At 47.8% G+C, this 14,924-nt stretch overlaps 8 protein-coding genes and 1 non-coding gene across 9 annotated transcripts; 5 read left to right on the top strand and 4 right to left on the bottom strand.

Moving 5' to 3' along the window:
• Positions 1–332: 332 nt before the first annotated feature.
• Positions 333–1,105, top strand: BT62DRAFT_1002403 (uncharacterized protein; the record flags this gene model as incomplete). Its single annotated transcript, XM_043176846.1, has 2 exons — positions 333–395; positions 464–1,105. The coding sequence occupies 2 exons, from the start codon at positions 333–335 to the stop codon at positions 1,103–1,105; spliced, it is 705 nt and encodes a 234-aa protein (XP_043043566.1).
• A 526-nt stretch (positions 1,106–1,631) lies between these two features.
• BT62DRAFT_t43 lies at positions 1,632–1,752 on the bottom strand. Its single transcript has one exon. It is a non-coding gene; the product is annotated as a tRNA-Leu (tRNA).
• An 871-nt stretch (positions 1,753–2,623) lies between these two features.
• On the top strand, positions 2,624–4,424 carry BT62DRAFT_1050356 (putative UDP-glucoronosyl and UDP-glucosyl transferase; the record flags this gene model as incomplete). The annotated part of the gene is made up of 5 exons (XM_043178517.1): positions 2,624–2,759; positions 2,814–3,175; positions 3,234–3,913; positions 3,965–4,011; positions 4,054–4,424. 5 exons carry the CDS (start codon positions 2,624–2,626, stop codon positions 4,281–4,283), a joined length of 1,455 nt encoding a protein of 484 aa, XP_043043565.1. The 3' UTR covers positions 4,284–4,424.
• Positions 4,425–4,880, top strand: BT62DRAFT_621861 (uncharacterized protein). Its single transcript, XM_043181639.1, has one exon. It carries the CDS (start codon positions 4,566–4,568, stop codon positions 4,794–4,796), a length of 231 nt encoding a protein of 76 aa, XP_043043564.1. The 5' UTR covers positions 4,425–4,565; the 3' UTR covers positions 4,797–4,880.
• A 660-nt stretch (positions 4,881–5,540) lies between these two features.
• On the bottom strand, positions 5,541–6,771 carry BT62DRAFT_1002401 (uncharacterized protein; the record flags this gene model as incomplete). Its single annotated transcript, XM_043176845.1, has 4 exons — positions 5,541–5,907; positions 5,961–6,029; positions 6,095–6,336; positions 6,733–6,771. 4 exons carry the CDS (start codon positions 6,769–6,771, stop codon positions 5,541–5,543), a joined length of 717 nt encoding a protein of 238 aa, XP_043043563.1.
• Positions 6,772–8,001: 1,230 nt separating this feature from the next.
• BT62DRAFT_621805 (uncharacterized protein) lies at positions 8,002–9,094 on the top strand. Its single transcript, XM_043181638.1, has one exon. It carries the CDS (start codon positions 8,117–8,119, stop codon positions 9,026–9,028), a length of 912 nt encoding a protein of 303 aa, XP_043043562.1. The 5' UTR covers positions 8,002–8,116; the 3' UTR covers positions 9,029–9,094.
• Positions 9,095–9,403: 309 nt separating this feature from the next.
• Positions 9,404–10,242, bottom strand: BT62DRAFT_1073433 (uncharacterized protein). Its single transcript, XM_043178935.1, has 2 exons — positions 9,927–10,242; positions 9,404–9,873 (listed from the first exon to the last, which is right to left on the bottom strand). The coding sequence occupies exon 2, from the start codon at positions 9,851–9,853 to the stop codon at positions 9,527–9,529; it is 327 nt and encodes a 108-aa protein (XP_043043561.1). The 5' UTR covers positions 9,854–9,873; positions 9,927–10,242; the 3' UTR covers positions 9,404–9,526.
• A 221-nt stretch (positions 10,243–10,463) lies between these two features.
• On the bottom strand, positions 10,464–11,555 carry BT62DRAFT_1002398 (uncharacterized protein; the record flags this gene model as incomplete). The annotated part of the gene is made up of 2 exons (XM_043176844.1): positions 10,464–10,972; positions 11,030–11,555. The coding sequence occupies 2 exons, from the start codon at positions 11,553–11,555 to the stop codon at positions 10,464–10,466; spliced, it is 1,035 nt and encodes a 344-aa protein (XP_043043560.1).
• Positions 11,556–12,159: 604 nt separating this feature from the next.
• Positions 12,160–14,758, top strand: BT62DRAFT_928843 (uncharacterized protein). The gene is made up of 14 exons (XM_043185589.1): positions 12,160–12,321; positions 12,377–12,421; positions 12,474–12,623; positions 12,679–13,042; positions 13,102–13,219; positions 13,267–13,320; positions 13,372–13,546; positions 13,601–13,691; positions 13,748–13,854; positions 13,911–14,115; positions 14,166–14,310; positions 14,372–14,538; positions 14,591–14,604; positions 14,652–14,758. Exons 1-14 carry the CDS (start codon positions 12,221–12,223, stop codon positions 14,686–14,688), a joined length of 1,773 nt encoding a protein of 590 aa, XP_043043559.1. The 5' UTR covers positions 12,160–12,220; the 3' UTR covers positions 14,689–14,758.
• The last annotated feature ends 166 nt before the right edge of the window (positions 14,759–14,924 follow it).

Raw genomic sequence — 14,924 nt, 5'->3', positions numbered from 1 at the left:
TATATTGCTAGATTGTAACTATCAAGAGGGTGTAGCGGGCCGCCTTTGTATCACAACAGCATTGTACAGCACATTATTCGGCAATTCTTGATGCGCTCGCGCATGAAAAGCGCATTTCAAATTCTAGTTACGACTGATGCGGATGCGGATTTCCAAATCAGCAGCACAAAGGAAAGTAGTACAAAGGAACTGTGCTTAATGCGGTTCCTTTATTCTTCGTGATACATATACAGGGGATTGTGACAGAAAATCCATCTTTCCTTTCCTTCCACCTCGCATCCCGAGCTTGCTTGATTAATCCTTCATTTCTTTTCATCGCGTTGACCGTGATCATGAACTCCACCTACAGCCACTTCCAATTTTCAGAAGACGTACAAATATCTCGCGTTCCCCGTGTACGAGAGATAATGGCGAGTGTCTGGAATGTGAACGTTGATCGTTTAGCTTATATCGAACTCGACAGATTCTGGAAATGAATCTACGGCGTATTAGGAAGACCATGGAGGAGCTTAATGCCAACTGTGACCACCTCATGACCCCGCCTCCCTCTTCCGACTCTTTATCGCTCTCCGGAGAGCCCTCCGCTCCTTTTCACGATGACGAAAGTATGACCGACGTCACGGACAACGAAGATTTGTTCGATGCACGCTCCTCTATCTCTTCTAACGATACCACGTATTACAGTCCTGGCACATCCCCCCTCCTGACTGCATTTCACATGGAGGACTACGATGATTCCATGTCCGACACTGTTCTCACCGTCGTCCCCGGCGCGACAGAGGCCCCCCCATTCGAATTCGACCCTTTTTCCGAGGACGTCGATGACGTTCTCGCAGAACGTTCTCGATATGATGGATGGAAACAGCTCGCCAACCAGCTCAACCTCGAGTTATTTCGAGACTACTTCTTGCGTTACCGCTCCGGTCCTCGGCGCAGGGTAGTCACCAGACATCCGTACTATGCGCATTGGGCTCATGCAAAGCAAGCGGAGCTCGTGTCGCCTTTGACAGGCGTGGTGGGCACGACGACGGTGGGTAATGGCTTGCGTCGTTTTGGACAGTCACAACAGGGAGCTTTGGGGGATCGCAGGGTGGAACTTTTATGATGACTTTCTTCGGGTTGATTTTGAAACATTTCTACTTATACTATAGCCATTCGTTTCTTGATTATTTTCTACACACCCAGCGTGTGGTAATTACTCTATCACATCACGACCATTATGACCTTATCTTAATGTACAACTAGTATACTTAGTAATTGTAGGTAGTCTTCGCTGCTTTTTACTTCAGACACCGTGTCTGATGCCGACAGCCTTCTTTAAAGCTATTGCCACTACACCGGGATGAACGCTGCTGTTGGTAATATAAAATCATGAAGTCGTTGTATGCGCCGGTTTAACAATGAAGGAGAAACGCGCCCGGGTAGGTCTTGATGCATAGGTAGGTTTGTGTCTGACTGCTTACAGATAAATTAATGAAACAGCAGCTTTGCTGGGAGAAGTCACTAGAAGGAATGAGAAATTTCGAAATCAACAACACATAGGTCAGGCATCGTCAATAACGAATTACGACTTGCCTCTTATTCGCTAATTGCTAGTAGCCTAACTAAAAGAATCAAATGAAAAAAACAACTGATGAGGGTGGGATTCGAACCCACGCCCTTTCGGACCAGATTTGCAAACTCAGAAACTGAGTTGGCCCAGTAGAACGCGCAACCTTAGTCTGGCGCCTTAGACCGCTCGGCCACCTCACCATGTAAGCGGTATTGAATAACAGAGTAAAGAACGGAATCTAATTAAGCCGTGCAGTCCTTCACAGCACTGACCGGCAAACTAAAGCCTGCTTCTTCTCCATTCTCTTTGCCTCTTGCTTCTGCATTTAGAAATACTTAAATTCCTTACTTTCAAACTAATATTTCAATTTTCGCAGCGAAGTCAAGGCTAGGAAAGTCGAGCAGATCTGTGTCACGTTCCTTTTTGTAGCATATATGATGGGTGCGGAAACGACTGGCAACACACCCTCCCGCTTCTATTTTCTGTCTATTCGTCGTCGACATTTCTCTCCATCCCTTGGGCCTAGCTTCCTCTTTCCCCATCGAGCGAGTTCCTGACCTGTCGACACTTGACAACCAAACATTTTTAGGGCACTAACTGCAGGCATCTCATCTTCCTTGAAGATCCCCAGACTCGAGGTGGGCATCCGCAATTAGGCTCTGAGAATAAATAAACTTACCGTCCTTCTTCACTTCTTGGCGGTGTTGCCAATGGGCTTAAAAAAGAGTCCTTGGAGGTACGTCGTCACGCAAACATTTGTGCATCCGGCCGTAAATGAGCCGTTATTAAACAGACATAATGCTAAAAAGACCGAGAGCGAGCAGTATGCATTTAAAGTGACATGATTTCTCTGACAGGCGTATCGTCCTCCATGGGCATCATGCGACTGTTGAGCGCCCGAGTCTTGATTTGGAACGTTCTCCTCTTGCAGGTGCTGCGCAGTTAAGGTCAGGCTCGAGCCTCCTGAATATGGCGTCCGACTTGCATATAATTTATCAGACATTTCCGCGATAAATTGCGTTGACCGAAAACGGTGAGCCAGCAGTGGATCCCCACCCTCCTGTACTTATCATGATTACGGTCTCGACTCCCAGAAAAATTTTGTTCTTCACGAACAGCGAATACGGACAAGCCAACATCATTCTCTCGGTCGCTCACGAGCTCTGTCTTCGTCCAGACGTTGAAGTACACATTGCATCTTTTCCCGGTACCTTGAGTTCATTCGCTAGATATTCATTATTCGCTGACACTGATTTGAAAGTGCTTTCACACCGTATCAAGGAGCTGCAGGAACGTATCCATGCGACTGGCAGCACGGCGCGAGTCTACTTCCATCCCCTCAGGGGAATATCTCTAAAAGAGGCTCGGATACGCAGAATCGGAACCAACACTCCCACCCATGCACCCAGTATCTCTGGCGCTCTCCGGAGTTTTAGGCGTCTACCGTACTATGTTGCCGAATGGTCTGGTCCAGAGTACATGGAACTGTATGACAGCTGCGTCGAGATCATCCAGGATCTCAACGCACATGGGATCGTGATTGAATACTTCCTGAGTCAAGCTATAGATGCATGTCGTTTCTTGGATCTGAAATTCATTATCATGACGCCAAATGCACCCAAGGTAAGGCTCACCTTCATTTGATACCAGTCGCACTCTAATAAATGGCTGTGATATATAGGACATCATCGGCCGTATCCAGCCGTACGGATCGATATTCTGGAAGTATCCGGTCATGTCATCCGGTATCCCGTACCCCATGTCGTGGTACCACATCCCGAAGAATACCTTTCTCACCTGCGCCATGGTCTACTTCATGTTCTCTTCCCCGAAAATCCAGGAACTCGTGCAATACCGTCAGAAGCTTGGTCTCAATAACACCATCCCTATGTTCGAACCATACATCGCCGATGCACATTATCTGTGTCCTGCCACCCCCAAAACCGATTTCCCTTGTGTCATTCCGGACAATGTGACGTTGTGCGGTCCTATCCTTATTCCAGCAGTCCCAGTGAAAGACAGAGACCCGGAGCTAGCCAGTTGGCTTGACAGTAAACCGACTATTCTTGTCAACTTAGGAACACACGCCGTCTATGATGAGAACAATGCCTGTCAACTTGCGACAGCTCTACGCATCCTGCTCGATTACGACCACCACGTTCAAGTTATCTGGAAGCTCAAAGCACAGGACGACGTAAAGGCGTCCTTGCATGATATTCTAGGGAATTATACGGAGAAGGGGAGCGCGAGGGTGAGAATTGTTGACTGGCTAGACGTTGAACCATTAGCCATCCTCAGGCATCCCAATGTCGTCTGCACTGTCAATCATGGCGGGGCGAACAGTGTCTATGAGGGAATTCAGTACGTCTTCTTTAGTTCATCGATAATCTAACTCTTCTGACCATGTTTTAGCACCGGTATCCCTCAAGTACTTCTGCCAATGTGGTACGATTGTTATGGTGAGCTATCGGCTTCGAAATGGAATCTAATTGAAAGAAAAGATTATGCAGCGCGCGTTGAATGGCTCGGAATCGGTGTTTATGGTAATAAGAAATCTGCGCCAGGAGTAGAAGCTTCTGAGCTTGTACGCGCTCTTATTAGGATAGTCGGCGAAGGTGATGAAGCTGCACGGTTCCGAGCCGCGGCAAAATCTCTGGCTGAGGACACTCGAAAGTACTCTGGGCAGGTCATGGCATGCGACAAGATAATGGAACTGGCGCGCATGAAGTAGTTTGAATGGAATAGCGATGGTGCAACCCTTTCGTAGGTTTCAAGGACATTTGTAGATTAGGGATGTTGCTTCTGTGTCTGAAGAACAGAGACGAGAGAGACAGGATGACCAGAACAGAAAGAGACGCATTACGCCAAGGGAAAAGGGGAGCTTTATTCAAGGAGTGGCACCAAGCGTGTCATTATTGAAGAAAGGAACGACGCGAACAAAGCGGCATCATAACCTCATCGCTATCTTGCTCGAACTCATCCAGCGTGGAAGGCCTCAGTATCCGTCGTCCTTATGTTAACATCCGTGATCCACAAGCGAGTCCGACCCCACCGTTTTCGACACGGCGTAAAGAAGACGACATCAGACAAGTCGAATACAAGCATCGAATCCCCTTCTTTACGCCCACAACCCACGACACTTGTGCCACAGAACGCAGAATCTTGGCCCCCGCAAATGGTGAAGACAACCCAGACCCCGTACTCTGTGACTAACCCCTTCACAGATCTCGTTTTCAGAGATTGAAAAACTCTTCAAAGAATTCAGAGAGGAATACAAGGCTCGCGATCCTGCCACAAGCTACGGACAGCCCTCGGACGAGGAGGTCATTGTTTATCCCCGCCGCCGCGTGCTACGTTGGAGGACGGTGCGTTCACTAGCGGGGGGCGTTGAGCACTATCGCCCCGTTTGATTCACATATAGTCAATTCGGAGCAAGTTGGAGGCGCATATGTCGAGGTCGAAGAGGCCCGCTGCCCATCCGCAGTGACAGGCAACAGACGCCACATCAAGGCCTTGACAAGGATGCGCGTAGATATCACACCTGTATTCATCATGAGCATTAAATAGTTAAATTTCAACAATCACTGGCACATACTTGAATGAGCGCCGTCCAGCATAGCCGACGTCAACAACAATTCTCGTCAGCCTACAGTTGCTGCCGACTCTTCTTGACTCTTTGAGGCAGCCTAAGGGCGAGCATTCTTGAGAGCATTGACCGTCAATAAGAGGAGAGGCAAAGGAGCGTGGCGACGACGACGACGAGATCACGGAAGGTCACACCAACCAGCAATTATGACGAATTGAAAGCATTTTGTCCGATCACGTCAGATTTTTCATCATGACGATTTATACAGAAATTTTCCAAAACGGTATTCTACAGACAAGGTCGAAACGATGATTAGCTACAAAGATGTATTATAGTCTTGGTCAATTGTACGGTATCATGATACTAGCCAATTCGTCTATCCTGAAACCGTCCGAGTCATAATCAATTCTTCCTTTCCTCCGCAACAGCAGGAGTATTCGGCGGCGCCAACAATGCGCTCGAAGGAGGAGGCATTAAATTATTAGACTCTATGGAAAGCTTAGCATGTTTCATGCTCGATGCCAATATGGCATCATAGATATCGTTGTCGAGGACGAGATCTGTCAAAGACTTTGCAGACGACTGGGCCGAGTCTGACGAAAAAGTCGGCGAGATCATCCTTTGGAATGACTTTGGGTCCAGCGCAAGTTCAGATATCGTTGGGCTAGCAGGCGTAGGACTGAGCACGGGATGTGGCGGCATGGCGTCAACGTTCGCTGCTTCGTTGTGATGCGTTGTGTGCCTGCGGCGACAGAATTCGAGAGGCATACTGTGGCTGAGATGTCAGCATGAGGAGGATAGAGACCTGTGTCAACAACATACATGGATAAGACAGGGAGGTGGGATTTACAGAACGAAAGGTATAACGGGAGGGCTTCAAGCCTTAGGCCTCTCGATTGGAAGGATATACGGGTGAATCCCTCACCCAGGTCCCACTAGTCCTTTTATATGCAGACACAGCCGAACAATGCATATCCGTCCCGTTCCCATAATATAGGTGATCCCATCTGAGAGTTCCGGTTCCCGAGTCACAGCTATGGTAGCGCTGGACCGCCGCTCTAGCACTTGATGGCTTCGTTACACTAGAAGAGAGACCGGTCTCCACAAGTGGTCTCGAACTGTGCAAGCACCCGCGCCCAACGGGAGCATCGGTGCTGGGGCACCCATCGTCGTTATTTTCGGGCTCGATTGCCGCCGACTGAAACCCGAGTTACGGCACATCGGACTGGTTCAGCGCTGGTACGTTTTCCTTGCGCTTCTCTCCGAGATCTCATTAGTAGGTCCTTGTTACGCCGGTTGCCTGTGCATCTACTCCCCCATCGGTTTCACATCCATCATCAGCATCCTCAATCACGAAGCGCGGTCTTGCATCAGTCCTCTATGACAATTAGCGCTCATGTTGCTTTGTCACTGGAATAACCTACTCAGCCGGTGTGAGCTTTGATCATACAATATGTAATTGACCAGATCATCACCTTTTAAAACAACCGTCGGTACTCGCTCTCAGGGTCTTCAAGAACAATAGCGTTATATGCTGTTCGATCGTTGTTTTGAGGTCACCATAGCATTCTTCATAAGGCCGCCACCCAGTTACTTCGACGTAGATAAATGGCTCGAGATCGATATAAGCCATTGGTGAGAACCAAGGCGTACGCAGATACAAAAAAAACCTGAAAGTCGTTGATGATAAGAGTCCTCAAGCCCTCCAAGGTACCTCAGATATGACATACCTCCTACAACAAGGACAGATAGATCCACCGGTTAACATCTTGGCGCCAAAATCGCAAAGCAGTCATCAGATCATAAGTGCTATTGAGACCGACTGCTCTGAGTGATCGCCGATTTGTTCAGGAATGTTGATAGAACCAAGGAACACTCGTAAAGCCCTCGTTGTGCCATTGTCTTCTCAAAACTTGCACCTGCAACCTGAGAGGCGGTAGGTGACGAAACCCGGGAATCAAGACGAATCCGTTCGAACAACTATATGCTTGTCGAAAGAAGACATATGAGAGCTACAGGATGTGCGAAAAGAAACTTCGGCCTGCCAGTGGCATGTCCTGAAATAATTCAAAGAAAAAAACAACAACAAGGAAATGGGTAAAGACATCGAAATAAAAGGCGTACTCAGGTGCACACACTTATCAGCCATGGTGGAGGCTTGAGCAGTGGGTATGAGCCTGCAGTAGAGCAACGTGTCCCAGCTCGTGCTCCGTTATCCATCCTTCAACGCGTCCTGGAGCTAAGAAAGCGAACGGCGAGCGACTAGAACATATACGTTACCAAACAATCCTCCGGATGCACAATGGACATTGGACATTACTTAGTGACCGGCCGTGTTGTTGTGGGTTGTGGCAGGCGTCGTAAAGCCAAACCAGGAAATAGTCTGCACAAACAATGTACTCAAATAACGCTATACTTATCCATCAGCATATTGAAGGTGCATTTATAAGCTGCTCATCGTACCTCGTCTTCTCTTCACTCTTTTCCACCTCTGCACGTCTGTCTTGAGCCTCACCCTCTCATACATGTCAATGGTAGCAAATTTGAACCTTTTTTTCGAAGGCTCGACGTCAGAGATGGTGAGTAGGCGCTTGTTGGCCCCGCCACCCGCGCTGACCGTGGGTCGCAGATGCTCAACGAAAATCTCCGGAAGCTGGAAATCAAGATCATGAAGGATTTTGGTGGCGCAGTGGTAAGCGACATTGTCTTCACTCCCACCGATACGGCTGAGCGTTTTCAAGACGCGCATTCCGGAACATATTGAGACGCGATCCACTGATTCTTGGGCGGTTGCACGCGCGATCGCGGGCCATGGCCGGATACCCTCGGCATCCGCGATGGAGGCACAAACGCGATTCGAGACAGATGAGGAGCCTCCTGAGCCATTGGAATTGGTAAGCTAGCTTGTCCATCATTCGCGCTCAGCTCCTCATTCGAAATAGATCTCAACCGTCGAGATCGAAAGGCTCTTTCAGAGGATGCTTCGGAGGTTGAAGCGCAAGCTGCGGGAACGCCAGCAGCGCCACCCGCCCATTGAGTACTTCGCCGACGGGTGTCCGATCCCCAAAGACCACCCCGACGTGGACGAAATTATCCTATACCCTCAACTCGACTCCGGATGCCAACCGCCACTGAAGCTTCCGCATGCCATCGATACCAATAGTGGCGCCTTCGCGTCGAGCGACCGCCCCGTATTGAGTGGCGGTGACCGCAAAGACCTTGCCATTCCTAGCTATGGGCCAATGCGGGCCTTCCATTTCGTTGACAACAAGCCACCTGCAAGCGAAACATCCTTCCACGATCTCCCTATTGACCACGCTGCGCTTGGTTACACAACAACTACTTTCAATCCCTTCAGCGGCCATAATCCACAAGGCACCGCTTTCCCTCCGCAGACCAAGGATGTCGCGATTCCAAACCATTACGGGCACCACTTAGTCGGCGGATCCCACAAGGTGCCACCCTCAGTCAGATTCAACCCCTTTGCCGACGACGGACCGATTGTAGACCAGAGGCCGTCGGACAGGGGGTCGTACTCGGAGAATGCGAATGGAGGCCGACCCGTTCTTACAGATCCGTTCAACAACAGCATCATCCTCGACCATACAACGTTCGGGATGGCTCAGTGGGAACATATCCAGCCTGCTCTCCAGCATCAGTACGCCGCCATCCCCACCGAGCGCGCAAATATCCAGGCTGCTGAACACGACCAAGGCAGGTCATACCCGAACAATCAATACGTGTATAGTCAATGTGACACGATTCGGCGCACCAACACAGGCGACAGCAGCGCCAGCTCTTCTTCCAGAACGTTGGTCAACAACAGTGATCCAGTCATTCCCAAGATATTCTATTGGGTGGATAGATTCAACAAAGCGCACATGATCTAAATGTTTTGATTTTGATACGTATCCATCTGAAACATTAGAGTAAATACGGGGCAATTACAAGTTGTGTGATCATGAATCTTACTTCAGGTAGCGTCCGGATGAGAATTCCTTGACTTCATGACCACGGAGCAAAACCAGTGTAGTCGTATGGATGACAGTAGGTCTTGATTACGAGGCGCAGGGCCTCCAAAGAGCAGAAAATATCAGCCATCTGTGGTACAAGAATGAAAAAGTCGGCAGCAAGGTCATGAGAAGGAAGGAGGACGGGCTCGAGTCAATATCAGTAGTGCCAACGGCAATTTTCTCCGAACATCGCCGATTTAGTCAAATCGGTTTTTCGATGCAAAGCGTTCCAAAATAAGAACTAACAGGGTTGGTATCGTAAATTAGTATTTCGTGAACATGAGAACGACGATGCTCATAAACTACACATAAAATCAGATCAATCTCCTTCTCTCTATGGCAGAGGTTCCGATATCCTCTCAACGGTAATGCCTACTAGTTGCCCCCATTCCTCGAATCAAGGAGGGCGTCGAAAGCAGCATTGTCGAAGACGATGTCCGATATGGACGTGATCTTGGTAGGGGAATCTGGTAGAGGCGAAGGAAATGCTGCTAGGGGAATTGTCTGGGGAGATGCGTCAAGAGAGGATGAGGGCGCCCCGGGAGTTGCTATCTGAAGGCTTCTGGGGTCGAGCCCAAGGCCATTGGATGAGGCTTTACGAACTGGAAAAAGGTTGGGCATGAGGCCGCCAGGCCCTCTGAATCCTTGGACTCCTGTATTTGTTTTGCGCCCCTTCGCTTTGCGACGCAGGAACTTAAACATATCGAAAGATACAGCGCTTGCTGCTCAAGCATTTAAGGGATGCACAACGTGAAAAAAAATGTAAGCGGCATACCGGGAGTAATAGAAGCGGTATGGAATCCAGAGGAAGGGTATCACTCGAGAACTCAATTGGGGGTCAAGGGTGACTAGATGGAATACTGATCCGTATCCTTTTATACATAAACGAGTCCTCGCCCACCGGCGTCGGTATTTCTTCCGGCAATTCTATATCTGGGTTCTCCAGTAGAGGGTGCCGTCATACAGTCGAAACGGCGGCGCTAGAGGCAGGAAGTTGGTCCCAATGTCGCATGTTGAGCAATATTAATCTTTCGCGGTACAAGAAGCAGCTATGAAACAGCAGCACAAAGGAATGATGTCGACGATTCAAGATGGAAGAGACAGCTGACTAGACTGCTTGTCGCAGTCACGCCTTCCGCGCCTTTGTCACGATGCACGTGCACCGTTACTGTTCGTTCGCCATCCGAGTCATCGATATTTGACTTCATTTTCCCATGGCTGTACTCAAATGAATAGAATTTAATGGCAAGCAGATATTGCTTGGATATCCTGTATACTGAATACTACAGGCCTTCTCTTTCCGACATCCTCATCAAATACCCAGAACCATATTGAGAACCACTTTCGCCTTCAATAAGACCTTTATCCTCGAAACGGCAGTCTCCGTGTCATTAGCTTGACCTTTTTCCAAGTGTTTCTCCTGCAGTTTCAGCCCGATACTGATACACGTCTCCACTAAGTCTGAGTTTCTATCAGATGGCATGATGGCATTTGGATCTTTATGGATGTCGACCATCGTGATTGGATCGTATATGCTGTCATGGGCTGGCATGAAGATGTGTAAATCCTGAGACATGGCGCCCTCCATAATTGCTCTATCGACCCGGATGGTGAGCTCGACAAGCTCTCTGATACGATCACCAAACAGCTTCTCGATGCATTCCTTGGGTGCAGAATTTTTCCATCCTGCGATGTGGAGAACATCCAGAAGATTTTCTATGAACTCTCGAAGAGCAAATTTTCGGGTAGAATCAGACTGGGGACCATATTTGGTCATCTCCCTTGTCTTGGCTCGCCACTGAGCTGCCATCTCGAGAGAATCTGAGAGAATTTGAATGTAAGTCAATGATATATGAACATCTCCATGTAAGTACATACTTGTTGCTCGAAATTTCTTGTAAGATAAGGCAAAAACATTGTGTTCCTCGTTAGACATACACCAGCGCTGAATGAGCCTATGACATGTCTTGGCCAGGACAGCATGGATAACTGTCTGGACAACGATACTCTGCATGCCATTGGTGATATTACGCATGAGAAGCTCGGTAACGCGTCGACCCAGAATACGTTGCACATTCTCCGCCGCATCATGTAATTTCCTCAACTCATCCAATGTCTTTGCATATAAATGCTTGAACCGTAACTTGTCCGACATCAAAGCCGCCAGCTGCATCACATCACAATTCAAGGACTCCAGCATATCCTTTATCTCCATGCAAGAGTACACGTCGGCTTTGACATGGATTCGATAGTTATCTTGCAGCGCGTTATCCGCCTGTATTGATAGCCCCCGTTTCGTTGATCTCAGTGCATTCAAGGGATCGTCTGATTCAGGGACTTCGGATAATAAGGAGGAGGCAGTAGTATTTTCGCCAGCGTCCTGATTGCTCCCAGAAGAAAGCATGGTAGAATGGGCACGGTCAGTGTTCTGATGGCCAAATGAAGAGACAGCAGAGCTTTCAACTCTACTGGCTTTCAGATTCCTCTTGCTGTTAATGTTTGGTTTCTTCGCGCACAGGATAGTATTCTGGGGCTTTCCACGATCTGGATTTGTCTGGCTCCGAGTTGCAGGCCTGAGATCCATTTGCAATCTGAACTGCACAGTAAAAATTTCCATTAATTAAATCGAAACGCGTCTCGGTATATAATACTTACTAGTTTGTACCCCGTGAGGTGTATGATAACTTTTGGACGTGGTTGGTTTGTGAGTAAGGTGTTGAGTCAGCAGATAAAAGCGGCTTTGCTTCGACGTTTTCGGCTCCCAAATGTCCACGCGGGACCTATCTTCTTTTGAATCACAACATATCAGAGTTGGGCAATACTCCTTCTTTATCATAATAATCTAAGAACGAAGGCCGACGTTTGGCCAATTCTGGACATGGCATATCCTTCGGCGAACGCTGGCGTGCTTCTTTCTTCCAACCATCACTTGCAAACCGATCGAACATCAGCTTCGCGACTTTTCAATGTTTCCATGGCACTCTTTTTATTTATGTAAGGATCTCCACAGGACGGATCCCCTCGTTTTCGATACGATCCCACTCATCCCTTGCCCAGGTGTAGTAATTCATGGCGACCACCTTTCCTCAACGAAAACCTTATAGCGGGGTTCATCGAAAGTTGGTGATATCCTTTGATCTCGGAACCACATTCAGTGGCATCTCATACAGGTGCTGTTCTAGTAACATGCCAGTTATTCCGCGACTAATAATGGCCTACTTGAAGTATACTTGAGCCTGGAGTCGTTCCAGAGATAAATGGAGTGACTCGGTGTGTTCGGGATGCCTAGATTTGCTGTTTAAGCTGACATTTGTCTCCCAAGATACCCTTCCCAAGACGCTGGTAGCGATGCCAAGATACCAACGATCATGTATTACGATGCTCTTGGGAAACTCAAAGCTGTAGGCGCAGAGACGCAGCACCCAGTTATAGAAGAAGCCGCCCAAACAGAAGGGTGGAAGAAATACTCTGGGCGAGTCTACGAAAGATAAAAAAAAATGCGACAATATTCTGACCCAACCTTGCAGATTCAAATTGCATCTGGGGCCTCAAACAGCGTCGGCTTATCTTCAGCCGCTCTCCCCTCATAAAGAGATCATAACGCTCTTTTCCGATTTCTATGCCTACTTATACGCTTGCGCCAAGTCATTTGTACAAGAAACCCATCACATCTCGCTTTCTGAATGGTCCAGTATGGAAGGCGGAATTCACTTTATACTCGCGCATCCAAACGGTTGGGAAGGACAGCATCAGAGCAAAATGAGAGATGCTATGATTAGTGCTAGACTTATCAGCGATGATGAACAAGATCATTCGCGTGTGTCTTTCGTCACCGAAGGAGAAGCTAGTCTTCATTTCTGTTTAAACAGAGGTCTCTCACGATATATCTCGGTAATGAATCTGCTTGTCCGTAGATGGTTATTACTTTCTCTCATTTCATTTTTCACTAGAACGAAGACGGTGTTGTCATTGTTGATGCTGGAGGCGGGACCATTGATATTAGTACGTACTCCAGGGCTGGCGTGTCCGAAGGCAACCGGTGTTTCGAAGAAATTGCTATCCCCCAGTGTGAGTTAGTAAGTTAGAATTCCAGCAGTTCCTCATCTTTTGTGCAGGTCAATTATCGGGCTCCATGTTCGTTACTGGACGAGCTCAGATATATCTTCGAGGTGATTCATGGTGTGGTTACTATCGAAGACGTCTAATCATTGTGCATTCAGACAAATTAAAAGAAACAGTTTACGCTGAGATGGCCAATAGCATTGCTGATTGCTTCGACAAGACGGCAAAGTTGCGATTCAAGAATGCCGAGGAGCCTGCATACATCCAGTTTGGAACCATTCGAGATAATTACCCTGCTCTAGGTGTTCGTGGAGGGACGCTTGCATTGCCCGGGTACGTGATTGTAATTGGATCCAGCGTGTCACTCTTTCGACGATAGGATCATAGGAGCACTGTCGCCGGATTTTTCGGCCCTTCTATAAGTGATATCATCCAAGCTGTCAACCATCAGCGTTCGACATCACCCAAGGACATATCGGTTAGTAGTCATCTACAACTTTGATGCTCTTAGAACATGAATTTTCTATCTGCCAGGCCGTTTTCCTCGTCGGCGGATTTGCTGCTAGCAACTTCCTCTATGACAAATTACGGGCACACCTACAATCTGTCGGCATTAATCTTTCTCGGCCCGATAGCCATGTGTTCGTCTCCTTCGCTTTTTTACCGACTGCGTAAATGGCTGATGCTTCTTCTCTAGTAACAAAGCCGTCGCTGATGGTGCTGTGTCTTTCTATATTGACCATGCGGTGAATTCCAGGATGTCAAGATATACCTATGGCAGCAAAGAGTTTACTTCCTACGAAAGGTCAATGCTTGAGCATCGGCGGCGTTCAGACAAGGCATATGTAGCCGCCAATGGTGAGTTATCTCTTGGAGATCAATTCGATGTCATTCTTCCAAAGGTAAGTTTGCGCTCTGGATGGCTACTCTTTCTATGCTAATAATTGGACAGGGTATTTTAGTATCAGAGACAACGGAGTTCCGGCATACCTATCATCTCTACTCAGAGACTCTGCAGGACCTGATGTCCATATCCGACGATGTGGTTTGTTATCGAGGTTCAAAGAAAGATCCGCGCTGGATGGACACCGATGAAGGTTCGTCAGATATCTACCCGTAGACATACATGTCGACATTAAGCTGAAGTGGATACAACAGCTATGTACAAAGTGCTTTGTACAATTACCGCCAATACTCATCAGGCGATAAAAACACTCAAACCTCAACGTGGTCAAGATGGAAGAACTTTTTACAAGCTTGACTATGATGTCGTCTTGCTTTTCGGTTTGACGGAGCTGCGGGCGTATGTGTCCTGGATGCACAAGGTGTGTATCTTTAACATTAATGCTTGTTTCCGCTCTCATTCCAATCGTGCAGGGAAAAGAAAAAAGGCAAGATGAACAGCAACTTCATTTCATCTATTCTAACTTCATGGCAGGGGTCCCGCTCGTATTGTTTATACGCAACACCTCTAATTTAGCACGACAGTGGGTATATAACACGAAGAAAATGATAATATTCTCAAACTGAAGAGGAGACATGGATGTTGCAATTACCGAGCATGAGATATAAGATACATGTGATGTAGACTTAGTCATGAAAAATACGGAGAGGACGCGTTTGGATGGTGGATAGAAGAAAGAAAGGGGCCCAGCCATGCTTTCAAAGGTAACTGGGGTACCGGCACGGATATTCGAATGTCTGCAGCTTC

The sequence above is a fragment of the Guyanagaster necrorhizus genome, assembly GCF_019112545.1.
Source record: "Guyanagaster necrorhizus MCA 3950 unplaced genomic scaffold BT62scaffold_5, whole genome shotgun sequence".
NCBI lineage: Eukaryota > Fungi > Basidiomycota > Agaricomycetes > Agaricales > Physalacriaceae > Guyanagaster > Guyanagaster necrorhizus.
The sequence above is the reverse complement of the archived record's forward strand: the minus strand, read 5'-3'. Positions and strand labels throughout refer to the sequence as shown.

What these genes read in the sequence shown, in the direction of transcription:
- BT62DRAFT_621861 (XM_043181639.1), top strand. Translation starts at nt 4,566, where the DNA reads ATGTTAACATCCGTGATCCACAAGCGAGTCCGACCCCACCGTTTTCGA.
- BT62DRAFT_621805 (XM_043181638.1), top strand. Translation starts at nt 8,117, where the DNA reads ATGCTTCGGAGGTTGAAGCGCAAGCTGCGGGAACGCCAGCAGCGCCAC.
- BT62DRAFT_1073433 (XM_043178935.1), bottom strand. Translation starts at nt 9,853, where the DNA reads ATGTTTAAGTTCCTGCGTCGCAAAGCGAAGGGGCGCAAAACAAATACA.
- BT62DRAFT_928843 (XM_043185589.1), top strand. Translation starts at nt 12,221, where the DNA reads ATGGCGACCACCTTTCCTCAACGAAAACCTTATAGCGGGGTTCATCGA. An exon ending in GTCTCTCACGATATATCTCG is followed by an intron (nt 13,043 to 13,101) that starts GTAATGAATCTG and finishes ATTTTTCACTAG; the next exon opens with AACGAAGACGGTGTTGTCAT. An exon ending in AGAAATTGCTATCCCCCAGT is followed by an intron (nt 13,220 to 13,266) that starts GTGAGTTAGTAA and finishes TCTTTTGTGCAG; the next exon opens with GTCAATTATCGGGCTCCATG.